The following is a 12425-nucleotide window of genomic DNA, read 5'->3' on the forward strand; positions in this document are numbered from 1 at the left end:
GTTCTGAGGAAGGGGCGACGAAAGGAGAGGCGAGTACGGCGACGCGCTCGTCTTTGACGGCTCTTCCTTCTCCTTTCCGACAAAACTGAACGCACTCAGCATTCACCGTGAATCGAAAACATACCTCTATTGACAACTTCCAAGAATATTCGGATCAAAAAGCTCATCAATCAACCCGTCGTCAAGCGAGAGCGCAGGACGATCGAACTCCCCTCGGCGACCTCCTCTCTTCTTCTTCTCCTCACACCACCACCACTCGCTGCTCCCTTCTTCCTCGCATTTCCCCTAGAGGGACTCTCTCCGATGTCTTCTGTGAAACCGAAGGAGCCTAAGGAGCTGTTCAAGGAGACTGCTCTACCCAACTACGTGAGTTCAGTTCGACTCGAAGGTCAACCAACTCTCCTTCCTTCCATCACGACCTCGAGCTCACCTCTTTCGCTTTCCTTCTTGCAGCAACTCGGTGATCTACTAGGTAAAGGAGCGTCCGGTCAAGTCTTTCGTGAGTCAACAGGCTCTTCAGGGCCTTCAGCGAAACGACGAGGAGTGGAAGGGAAACGAGAGAGCTGATGGCTGGTCGGTTTCCGTTTTGATTCTGGCAGGAGCGTTAAACTTCACGAATGGAGAGACTGTAGCTGTCAAGCAAGTTCAGTTGACGAGTTTATCGCAAGCGGAGGTCAAGGATGTAGAGGTACGTCTTTGAATGAGAGAGAAGGACGGAGCGAACAGCGGGAAGGTCGAAGCTCAAGCTCACCTTTCCTTCCTTTTGGTTTCGTTCAGGGAGAGATCGGGCTGTTACAGAAGCTGAGCGTGAGTGAGAGTTCTGGTAGGATGTCGAGAGTCGAGGGAGGGTGCTGATTATAGGTTCTGGTTCTTTTCAGCATCCCAACATCGTGAAATATACGGGCTACGTGAGGACGAAGGAGTTCTTGTACATCATTCTCGAGTCAGTCCGTCTCTCCTCCTCTTGCTTTGCTTTGACGAGCTGACTTTGATCTTTCTCGACAGATACTGTGAGAATGGATCCCTCCATGCCATCTGTAAACGATTCGGAAAGTTCCCGGAGAACTTGGTAGCGGTCTATATCTCTCAGGTGAGCTCGACCTCTCTCCTCCCTCTCCCCTCCCTCCTTCGTTTGTTCGAGCTCACACATCTATCTTCGTTCATCCGGACCAGGTCCTGGAAGGTCTCGTCTATCTTCACGAACAAGGAGTCATCCATCGAGACATCAAAGGCGCCAACATCCTCACCAACAAGGACGGACGGGTCAAGCTCGCTGACTTCGGAGTCGCGACTCAGAGTTTGAACGATTCGGCGGTAGTGGGGAGTCCGTACTGGAGTGAGTTTAGGAGTCTACTTTGAGTAGTTTGGACAGAAGAGGTGCTAACCCACGTTCGGTTTGATGGTTCAGTGGCTCCGGAGGTCATCGAGCAGACGGGAGCGTCGGCAGCGTCGGATATCTGGTTCGTTCGCTGTTTCTCGTCTTCTCTCCTCGCTGCAACCTTCGAGACTCTTTAAGAGTAGACCTGAAGCTGATCTTACTGGTTCTGGTTGGTTTCGTGTCGTTTAGGAGCGTCGGTTGCGTTGTCATTGAACTCCTCGAAGGGAAACCTCCCTATCACGACCTCACTCCGATGCAAGCTCTCTTCCGAATCGTCCAGGACGATTCTCCTCCAATACCTCCAGGAGCTTCCGAAGTGAGCAATTGACCCGCTCATCTTCCCTGTCCCTGCACAATTTTAATTCCTCGCTCGAAATTCGCTGACTCCTGCCCGACGCGTCCTCTCTCCTCCCCTTTGTTTCCTCCTCCTCCAGAAAGTCAAAGACTTTCTCCTCGCCTGTTTCCAAAAAGATCCCAACCTCCGAGTCTCGGCCAAGAAACTCATGCGACATCCGTGGATCGTAGCAGCTCAGCGTCAAATGGCCAAGTCGAAGGAGAGCGCGAACAACACGTCGGTTCGGAGGAGGGAGGAACGCGGAGCAGCGGCGGCTTCTGGGAGTGGAAGTGGTGGTGGGAACGGAGAGAGCAGTAGTGGAGGTGGTGGAACTCGAGGGTCGGCTGGGAGGTCTGGAGGAGGGGGAGGATCAGGAAGAGGTGGGCCGGCTGGAGGAGGAGGTGGAGGAGAAGGGAGTGCTTTGGGATTCCCGAGTCACGATGAGGGGATTCAGGATATTCAGGAGTGGAATGCTAGGGTGAAGAAGACAACTTGTGAGCTCTCGACGTCGACGCTCGACGCGATCCACCTCCCGTCTCGTCTTGTACTCTACCTCAGCTGATCAAACCGATCCTCCCGTCCTTCGTTCGCCCTCCAGACGCAGCAGTAGCTTCCTCCTCCTCCTCTTCCTCCCTCCGAGACCCCTCCTCTCTCGTCGGAGGAGCCAACCGTCGTCCCTCCTCAGGCTACGGTCCCACCCACTTCCCTCCTCTCGTCCCTTCAGCACCCGGAGCCGGAATCGTTCCCAGTCTCAACCTCATCACACCCTCTTCGTCCCTCACAGCAGCTCTTTCGGCAGCTACCAAGTCCAACAGTCCTATCGCTTCGGCCGCTCTTCCCATCGGACTGGGAGGCAAGACGAACGTCGTGGATCAGGTCGCGTTGATGAGGAAGATGGAGGAGAGTCAGGAGTTTAGTGATAACTGGGACGACGATTTTGCAGATGGTATAAGTTTGACGAAGCTCAGTGGTGAGTTAGCCTTTTCTTTCCTCTCCTTTCCTTCAGTCGATGCGAGGGAAGAACAAGACGAAGGAACGCTGACTTCTCGTCTCTTTTGGCTCGGCTTGTAGCTCGTGATCTTGACCCTGGGAAACCAGCAGACGACGACGACGATCCTCAGGACGAACCGGAACACGAGAACCAGAAGACAATCATGCCGACGAGGAGTCCTTCACTCAGTAACTCGCCTCTTCCTCCGGTCGCTGCTGCCTTCGAGTCCCAGAAGAGGAAGAACTCGGTCGAGGACTGGTCGGATATGGCTGATGGAGAGGATGAGATTGGTTTGAATCAGAAGGTTGCTCAGGTAAGTTCCGATCTTCCTTTCGTCTCTCGTTCGAAGCGACGACATCGAAATGCTGACGCTCTTCCTCGCGTCGTCGTCCGTGCCAGCTTTCTCTCTCAAACCGACGTGGCCTCTACCATCCCAACGACATCAAGTCTCTCGGTTTCTCTACAGCTCCGTCTACTCCACTCCCATCTCAAAATCCACCTCGTTCCTCCTCCAACCCTGTCCCATCTCCGAAACCTCTCCTCTTCCCTCATTCCTCCTCAACATCAGCCTCGCAACACACCCGCCGTCCATCTCATCCTCCACCAGCTCCCAACCCAACCTTTTCAACGACTCCCTCCTCCCCAGCAACATCAACTCTTCCTCTGCCACCTCACCAGTTCTCCTCTCTTCGCCTCTCTCGAAACCGAAGTGACTCACCAACGGGTCTCGGACTGGGCTTGGGTGTAGACGGAACGAGGAGTCCGACTGGGTCACAGAGAGTCCTTCTGAGTGATCGAACGAGGAGGACGAGTGGTGGGGCTGGTGGAGGAGGGGACACAAACGGGAGTGAGGGTGGGAGGAGGATGGAGAGTGATCTGAGAAAGTACTCGGAGGGAGCGGAGGATTATGAGGATGTGTTTGGGAAGGGGCAAGGTCATGGTGAGTCAGAGCAGTCGTTTTCGTCTTCGTTCAGAGAGAGAAGGGCTGGGCCGCGTCGGGACGGTTTCGGAGACGCGCCGTTCTGACTTTTCGTTTCCTTTCTGTTTGAATCGGCCTGCGGCCACAGGCAAGAATGCTAGCGAGTCTTCGACGCTTCAACTCAACACGAAGCTTTCGAATCGGTCTTGGTTGGGAGATAACGATGATGAGGTTGATCCGTTTGCTGAGGTTCGTTCGCTCGCCTCTCTCTTCATCCCCTTCCCCTTCGTCGCCACCCGCTCTTTTGTAGCGAGCTCGAGCTGATGCCAGCCCCCTATCTCCGTCATATTCTCCTATTCTCGTTCCACAGATCGAAGAGTCCTACGAAGACGACGCCGACCTCGAGATCAACCTCCTTCGGGAAGAACACGCCCGTTTGTCCGCCACCATCACCACTCTCGTCGACGAACTCCAACCTCATACACCGCCCTACGATCTCGAGAACGTCTGTGACTCGATTGTGAGACTTTGAACCCTTCAAATTGCATTTTACTTTCGTCTTTGCTCTCTGTCGTCGCGTCGAGCTGACCCCCGTCGTTACTTCTCCTTTCGCCTTCGACAGCTCAACATCATCACCGAAGTCCCAGAGATGCAAGCTCACTTCGTCTCCTGCCATGGAATGCTCGCAGTCCTGGAGGTCCTGGAGGTCAAACCGCTCTCAAAGGTTGCTTTGAGACTTTTGAGGATCATCAACATCGTGAGTTCGCAATCTTCTCCCTTCCTCTCTCCGCCAACCGACGTTTTCTCACCAGCTCTTGCTTCTTCACCTCACCCACTCAGATCAACATCCAAGACGTCAGTTGTCTTGAATCCTTCTGCCTCATCGGCGGGATTCCCATCGTTATCTCTTTGTGAGCCTTGTTTCCTCTTCTGCTCTTCCCAAGCTCGGCTCAGTACTGATCCTACCTTCACTTTGTTTTTGATGCTCTCAGCACCGAGAAAGCGTACCCATACGAGTGTCGACTCGAAGCAGCTATCTTCATCTCGGCTCTTTGCTCGTCGTCGGTTCAGACGCTCCAGATGTTCATCAGTTGTCGAGGACTGAAGGTTTTGGTTGAGTTGTTGGATGCAGACTGTGAGTCTATGCTTCCTCCTGCCTTACCTTGGAGAATATTCGCTGACCCAATCTTTTTTTATATTGGACTTATAGACTCCCAGAATCGAGATCTCGTCGTCGCTGCTCTCGGAGGAATTGGAAGCGTTTTTCGTCTTCAGGTTCGTTCTCGGCTCGCCCCTCTTGCTCCTTCCTTCCTCCCCAAACGACCTGACATTCTCGACTTCTTCCCGCTTTCAGGGTCCCACACCTCGTAAGGAATTCTGTCGCATGTTCATCCGAGAAGGAATCGAAGACCCTCTCTCCGCCGCGCTTCTCAACATCACCTCCGACAAGGACGAAGGAGCCACCGAAGCCAAGATCCAGATCCTAGCCGTCTTCCTCATGTTCTGTCAAGCGTCTCAGAAGGATAGTCGAGTCCGAGAGGCTTTGGCGAACAGGAAGATCATTCGTCGTGAGTTTCCTTCGTCTTTCTGACGCGACGAGGGAACACTCGACTGACCATCCTCCTCTCTTCTTCCTTCCAGGAGTCTTGAACACCTGCAACTCTCTTGAGCCTGCTCTTCTCGTCGTGCTCCTCAAGTCGGTCTACCATCTCTCGACAAGTCCTTCGACACTCGAGGTTCTTCAAAACGCCAACGCAATCGAGGTCGTGACAGATCTTCTTCGACGGAACATATCTGGACCTCATAGCACCGTTCGTTTGATCTACGCTACCTTTTCATTCTCACCACGGCCTGGACTGACCTTTCTTCGCTTTCTACCCTTCTTCGCCTGCAGGAGATCTCGAATCACGTTCGTCTCTCTCCCTTCCTCGCTTCGTTTCGTTCGCTGACCGATGGCTCTCTCCCCCTCAGATTCTCCAAACCCTCTACAAGCTTTGCTGGCTCAACAAGTCGAGACAGGAGGAGGCTGCATCTGCTGGAATTATTTCGTTGCTCAAGAAGATCATCAAGGACTCGTCGCCGCTGAAGCAGTTCGCCGTTCCGTGCGTCCTTTCCCTCTTCTTCTATCTCGACCTATGCGAGCTCAGCTCATCGTGATCCGTTCTTCTGCAGAATACTTCTCGACCTCGCCAACGCTGGAAAGGACACTCGTGCTCAGCTTTGGAAGGAGGAGGTTCTTCCGAGTGAGTCACCGTTTCTCGCTTCGTCTTAGCCGTCCCCTCCTGCTCGAGCTCTAAGAACTAACGTTGTCGTTCTTTGTCTTCAGTCTACCTCGATCTCGTCAGCGAGCCTGGATACTGGCAAGGTCAAGCTCTCGAAGCCGTTTCCGTTTGGTGAGTCCCTGACGAGAATCGGGTTCGAACACGTCTCGAGGAGCTCACTCTTTCTTCGTCTTTCAGGCTTTCGGAGGAGACCACTCGAGTCGAGCGCATCTTAAAGGAGGAGGATTCGGCAACCCAACTACTCAAGTGCTTCGTCGGTGCCAAAGCAGCTTTCGAGAAGATCCTAGACGTTCGTCCCTCCCTTCTCCTCTCTTTGTTCTTCATTCGAGGCTGACTTTTGTCGATCCTCCTTCACCTTCAGCCCTTCCTCAAAATCATCCGTCTCTCTCCGAGCATCGCCCTCGCTCTCTCGAAACCGGTCTTCTTCCGTCGACTCGTCGAACGTCTCAACAAACTCTCGAAACCTCACGTCCGCCTCTCCCTCCTCAAGATCACTCGAACCGTCACCGAGAATCATTCAGATCGAGCAGCTATCGCTGCGAAGCATGGTCTCCTCGAGATCGTCGAGCGTCTCAGTCGACAAGATGGAGCGATCCTGGTTCAGGGATTGGCGTTGGAGATTTTGCCGTTCGTCGCGTCACTTTTCCTTCGCTTCCTTCGCTTGTTGCTGACCTGCTTTTTTTCCTCCACTTTCTTCAGATCCCTTCTCCCACCACCACCACCTCCTCGTCGAGAGCCCTCCATCCTCCTCCCCCGAAAAGCCATCCGACGAACCACCTCGGAATCAACCGTCCCTCTCTCACCCGTCTCTCGAACTCCCTCAGGAATCCAAGCTTCACCCACGCACAAACGGAAACCCTCTCGAGCTCAGCTTTCTGAGATTCGCTGGACCGAGGATAGCAACGGTGTGGTATCGCAGCGTCCTCCTCCTGTCTCCGGTCTTCCAACGACGTCGACGCGTCGTCCCTGAATCAACTTCGTTTTTCATCTCTTTACTTTGCACTTCTCTTTCACTTCCGCTCCTTCTAGTTTCTTTACCTTGCTTCCTCTCTCGATCTCTCTCTCTTTATTCGTTCTCTCTCGTATACACTCTGCTTTTGCTCTCACCCCCTCGTTTGGATTCACTTTCGCCGCTGCTGCTACCCTTTCCTTCCTTTATTCCCTCTTTTGCATTTATTGGCCCTCTCACCTTGGTAGAAACACTTCTTCTTTCGTCATTTACCCTTTCGTGGATGTGCTGGATCGTTTTGACGCGAGTTCATGAGCCATTCCGGCGACGCGAGGACCGACGTTCAGCTTGTTTCTCCCTTCAACCCTCAGCTCTCCTCCTTCAACCCTCAGCTCTCCTCCTTCTTCCCCAACTCCGATAGCAACTCAACCTCCTCCCCATCCAATTCCACTAGATCCGACCCAAAAACAATCTCGAGCTTCCCTCCTCCCTCCCAATCCTCCTGAGAATCACATGATGCGGACGAGGCGGTAGAAGGCTGAGTGTCGTCCTGAGAGGAGGGAAGTCGAATGAGGAAAGAGACGAGAGCTTTGGTGGAGTGTTTGTAGGAGTGTTTGTCGTTTGAGGGTAGGAGGGTGACGGCGAGTGGCTTCGAACGGAAACGAAGGAGGAGGAAAGAAGAAAGTGAGCTCGACCCTCTCCTCCACCTCCTCCTCTTTCTCTCGACTGAGGAAAGGCACAAGCACTCACCAGCACCTCCTCGTCCATCTTCTCCAACTCTTCCTTTGTCTCCTCCTCTTCAATCACAACTTCGACCAACTCAGGTCTCTCCTTCTCTAACTCCAGTATCCTCTCCTGCCTCAACCTCAACCTTCGAGTCAACGCATCCACTTCGGCGTAGCGACCTGAGCGGACTCGAGAACCGTAGAACCTGCCATCCAAACCTTCATCAGCTCTTCTTTTTTTCTCAGAAAACAACGAACGAAAACCTCTCACTCACGCTGCAGTGAAAGATCCGAAGATCAAGAGCGCACCGACGAGCGACCCTAGGACGACGGCGACGATGCCTCCTGTTCGACCTGTGGGAGCGACGAAGCCTTGAGAAGGGTAGGAGGAGGTGTCGGATTCGGAGAAGTAGGGCATGGTGGTGGTTGGGAGGGAGGAAGCGAAAAAGAGAAGAGTCTGGGCTCAAGGCGACGAACACAGTTTGATTTTTTGCAAAACTCGAAAGTCACGAGCTTTACACGCATTTGGTATAGAAAAGATCGAGTAAGCCTGTAGGGGGGGAAATAGGAGAGGGACAGGAGGAAGAGGTGAGAAAGAGAGGTTTGCTTGAGAGGGGGGAAGAGAGGCAAGAGAGAGGGCCTCATCAAGAGATTTGCTGGTTCTTCTGCCTTGAGTTCATGTAATACAGAACCTGTCTCAGACTGGCTTCAAAGGGAAGCAGAGAAGAGTGAGATAAGCAAGGATGAGCTTCAAGAACGACTGAGGAACAAAACGAGACGGACCCGACGACGCGACGTGACGAACGCGATTGAAAGACAACATCCCCTTTCTACGCTATAAGCCCTACCAGAAATCCAAAGAGAAAGGCAGTTCAAGTGCGGTTTGTTCTTCTCCAGCTTTGAGATCGAGCATTCTTCGGAACCTGAATCGACGAGGGTCGAGGGATGAAAGCAGCTGTCTCTCGTCCGTCTCTTTTTGACCGATAGCACCTACGACCCGACCCAGCCTGCCACGATCCGATTGGAAGACCCGAGGGAGGGAGGCCGAAGTGGTTGAGAGCGAAAGGAGAAGGGAGGAGGTGTTGGAACGCGTCGTTGCTCTAAGAATCTCTAGACTTGTACGAGAGTCGAACCCCACTTTTGTAAGGGAAAACTCTGTGCCCTTTCCCCTCCTGAACCCCCTCCTCACGTCCACCTTCTCCTTCTCCCTCTCCTTCGCGTCTCCCAAACATGTCTCGTATAGGTAAGTGTCCCATCCTCTTCTCCATATCGATCGTGGACTGATTCTCTCCTTCTTTGTTTGCTCTCTTTTCCAGAAAAGGGAGGAGCAAAGTTCAAACCTGTCGCTCGACCGGTCGCTCGTCCTCGTCCTTCCCTCCCTTCCGCCGCCTCCTCCCAAGCAGCATCCTCTTCTCAAACAGGAGCTGCACCTCCTCCTTCTTCTCAAGCCGCACCACCTTCCGCTCCTCCTTCGTCATTCTCGAAACCGCCAGGTCTCTACGGAGCATCCGCTCCTCCTCCTCCTCCTTCCTCCTCCTCGACTTCGACCTCAACAGCAGCAGCAGGACCCTCCCAACCGAACGCATCCACCTCCTCGGAACATGCGATCCCTATCCCACCAGCTCGACAGTACAACCCTTACCTTCACGATGCAGCTCCTCCTCCCATCATCATCCAACCCTCAAGGTCGAGCACGGCAGGACCCGCCGTCGTTGGAAGCGCTAGGCAGGAAGGAGGAAGAGCGGCTCCCACGATCGCATCAACAGCAGCACCTACGACATCAGGATCGGACAGAAGAGCAGGATCATCCGTTCCTACCATCGCTACAACTTCAGGACGTCTCCCTCCCACACCAGTCAGTCGAGCTCGAGCGGCTCCTTCAATCGCGTCGACGTCTGGACCGGTCCCTTCCGCTTCCTCGACGTCGACACCAGCCGCCTTCAATCCAGCTCCCCGGCCAGGAGCAGCAGCAAGAGCACCTACCATCGCAGCAACCACTTCCACTTCATCTTCCAGCATGGCTCCTCCTCCTCCTCGACCCATCGCCTCCTCCTCTTCCTCTTCCCGACCAACAACAACCGGTCGAGCTCCCACCCTCGCAACCACTCGAGACTCCTCTCCTCCTCCTCCTCCATCTCAACCCTCCCAGCCTTCAGCACCCATCGCATCCGCTCGAGACGACTCTCCTCCTCCTCCCATCGTCCCTCGAGGTCGAGGAATCCTCCCTCCCTCTCGACCCATCATCGCTCCTCCCGTCAGCTCAGCCCGAGGAAGTCCCTCCCCTCCTCCTCCCTCCTCTCTCCCAACTCAACCTGGAATGGCCTCCCTTCCTCTTGGGTCTCGAACGGTCCCTCGAGGTCTCCCTCCTCCCGTCCCCGAAGCAGGACCCTCGAAGGGAAGGAAACGAGGAGCTCCAGCGGCGACGACGACGTCTCCTGCGAAGAAGGCGAAAGGGAGACCCAAGAAGAAGACGGCTGAGGAGGCTGAGGCTGAAGCAGATGCTGAGGAATTCGGTGTAGAAACAGGAGCAGCAGTCGAGGACGGAGGATCGAACGAGAACGCCAACGGAAACGAGGACGAGGAAGCCGCCGCCGTCCCTGCTGGTCCCAAGGGCAAGAAACCATACGTTCGAACTCGACCTACTCCCAAGATCTCGGTCAAGAGGAAAGCTCGAATGGTCGTCGATTCGGACGACGAGAACAACGAGCCTGTCGAGGGAGAAGCGTCGTCGTCGAGGAAGAAGGGGAAGGGCAAAGCTCCCCTCAACGAGGACGGAACCTACGGATCAGGAGGAGACGAATCCCCAGACGAAACCATCCAACTCAAACCCAAGAGGAAGTACGCCAAGAAGGTCGTCGATCCCAACGCTCCTCCCAAGGTTCCTCGCAAGAAGGTCGAGCGCGACGCCGACGGGAACGCCCTCTCCAAATACACTCGAGCTCCTCGAGCTCCTCGAGCACCCAAGGAGGTCGTTCTCGGTCCCGACGGTCAACCTCTCCCGCCTCCGAAGAGGAAGAGAAAACCTCGTCCTCCTACGGGAAACCCCATCGGACGACCGAGGAAACCAGTCGAGACGATCCCGGATATCGACGACGTCGAGGCTCACAACCTGCTCGCTGGAGACGGACCGGACGTCCTGACGACGACGATGAAGGAGATCTGCGAGGATACGGGGATGGGAAGGATCAGTTCGAGGTTCGTCGAGATCCAGAGGAAGGCTCTCGATCTCAAGGAAGCTAGACGAGCAGCTCGAGATCGAATGAAGGCCAGGCTGAAAAAGGCCAAGGATCCTGGAGCCAACGATTCCGAGGACGAGGAAGGTCCCTTAACCGTCCTCGAAGGAGGGAACGCACCGGAAGGAGTCTACGTTCGACCTCAACACGCTGCTGGATCGGCTGCCGCTCTGGACGCTCTCGCCGCTCAAGTGAAGGAAGCGAAGAGGCTGGCGAACGAAGCCGCTGGGATCGAGAACCCTGTGGAGGACGAGGAGGACGACGAGAACGACATCGATGGGGTTGCGGAGGGAGGGTATGCACCTCAGTTCAGGTTGGTGAACGGGGAGATGGTGTTGGATCAGGAGAGTCTGGTGGCGGATAGGCACGCGGAGACGGAGGCGAGAGGAGAGGAGGAGATGGACGTGGTGGAGGAGAGGGATACGGATCGGTTCGTGAACTCGACGACGTGGGGGAAGAAGTTGAGAGGGGAGAGATGGAGTAAGGAGGAGACGGATTTGTTCTTTACGGTGAGTGTTTCGTTCCATTCTTCGACGCGTCCTTTTCTCCTTCGCTCTCTTCCTTTCCTCGAGTTGACCTCTCGTTCTTCTTCATTTGTATTCCCGATTGCTAGGCCATCAACCAGTTCGGAACCGACTTCGAGATGATCGCTCGACTGTTCCCCGGTCGAACGAGGAAGATGATCAAGAACAAGTGGAATCGAGAAGAGTCATCCAACGCGACGAGAGTTACCGAGGCTTTGCTGATGAAGGTCCCAGTCGGTGAGTGCATATTTATACTGCTCCTCTTCGACTTCTAAGATCCAGCGATGTGCGTTCGTTTCTCGAGCTGACCTCTTCGCTGTTTCCACTCTCCTCTCCTCAGACGTCGCAACCTACTCCCGAATGACCCAAACAGATCTTTCCGGTCCTCCTCCCGAAATCCTTGCTCCTGCTCCCCCACCTCCCACCACTCCTCGAAACGCCTCAGCAGGACCCTCGAAACCCACCAAGAAGAAGCGACCCAACCTTCGAGACGGAGAGGAGATCGTCGGACAGACGGGAGCGGACGGAGAGGAGATCCGGTTCGACGCTTCAGACGAGGAAGCCGCTGGGATGGTGTCCGAGAGTGGATCGAGGGGAGGAGGAAGGGCGGTGTCGACGACGTCGTCGGTTGGAGCGAAGAGCAACGCGTCGAACGTTGGAGGAGGATCAGGAGGAGGAGGAGAGAGACCTAGGTCGGTCAGTGTTGCGGCTGTCGGGGCTGGGGTGGTGGGGAGGAAGGCTCCTTCGGTGGGAGCTGCTCCTGTTGCTGCTGAGAAGGGGAAGGGGAAGGAGGCGGCGGGTCCTTCGGGGGAGATGAGTGACGACGAGGATCTCCCTGCTGTTGGAGCGATTGGACGATGAGGGATCTATACTTCTTTGTTTGTTCTTGCCATCTACCTCTTCTTGGAGTCCCTTCCTTTCTTTCTCGTTCGTTCTTGTAGTGTAGTTCTGTCGCGGCGCTCCATCTTCAATTTTCTCGACGCGTCTGCTCTCCTTTTTTTTTCCTTTCTCATAACGACTCCCCCTTCTTTTCTAGCAGCTACCACCCTCTCTACATAGACTACACGTCTCCGTTACCCTGGTTTCATCG

The 12425-nt window shown here is 54.7% G+C and overlaps 3 protein-coding genes across 3 annotated transcripts; 2 read left to right on the top strand and 1 right to left on the bottom strand.

The window, feature by feature from the left end:
- Nucleotides 1-303: 303 nt before the first annotated feature.
- BDY24DRAFT_411696 (serine/threonine-protein kinase) lies at nucleotides 304-6874 on the top strand (the record flags this gene model as incomplete). The annotated part of the gene is made up of 28 exons (XM_076642961.1): nucleotides 304-366; nucleotides 454-499; nucleotides 600-688; nucleotides 778-807; nucleotides 879-943; nucleotides 1006-1090; nucleotides 1174-1336; nucleotides 1409-1460; nucleotides 1568-1694; nucleotides 1813-2206; nucleotides 2311-2682; nucleotides 2784-3016; nucleotides 3103-3643; nucleotides 3771-3871; nucleotides 3993-4142; nucleotides 4245-4379; nucleotides 4463-4533; nucleotides 4615-4757; nucleotides 4833-4897; nucleotides 4977-5190; nucleotides 5264-5433; nucleotides 5517-5531; nucleotides 5594-5724; nucleotides 5795-5865; nucleotides 5949-6015; nucleotides 6082-6193; nucleotides 6266-6531; nucleotides 6604-6874. 28 exons carry the CDS (start codon nucleotides 304-306, stop codon nucleotides 6872-6874), a joined length of 4242 nt encoding a protein of 1413 aa, XP_076500901.1.
- A 367-nt stretch (nucleotides 6875-7241) lies between these two features.
- On the bottom strand, nucleotides 7242-7996 carry BDY24DRAFT_411697 (uncharacterized protein; the record flags this gene model as incomplete). The annotated part of the gene is made up of 3 exons (XM_076642962.1): nucleotides 7242-7502; nucleotides 7604-7784; nucleotides 7854-7996. 3 exons carry the CDS (start codon nucleotides 7994-7996, stop codon nucleotides 7242-7244), a joined length of 585 nt encoding a protein of 194 aa, XP_076500902.1.
- A 3403-nt stretch (nucleotides 7997-11399) lies between these two features.
- Nucleotides 11400-12351, top strand: BDY24DRAFT_100422 (uncharacterized protein). The gene is made up of 2 exons (XM_076635781.1): nucleotides 11400-11572; nucleotides 11676-12351. Exons 1-2 carry the CDS (start codon nucleotides 11455-11457, stop codon nucleotides 12194-12196), a joined length of 639 nt encoding a protein of 212 aa, XP_076500903.1. The 5' UTR covers nucleotides 11400-11454; the 3' UTR covers nucleotides 12197-12351.
- Nucleotides 12352-12425: the final 74 nt, after the last annotated feature.

Source organism: Mrakia frigida, assembly GCF_051309035.1.
Source record: "Mrakia frigida strain ATCC 22029 unplaced genomic scaffold BDY24scaffold_2, whole genome shotgun sequence".
In the NCBI taxonomy this organism is placed as follows: domain Eukaryota; kingdom Fungi; phylum Basidiomycota; class Tremellomycetes; order Cystofilobasidiales; family Mrakiaceae; genus Mrakia; species Mrakia frigida.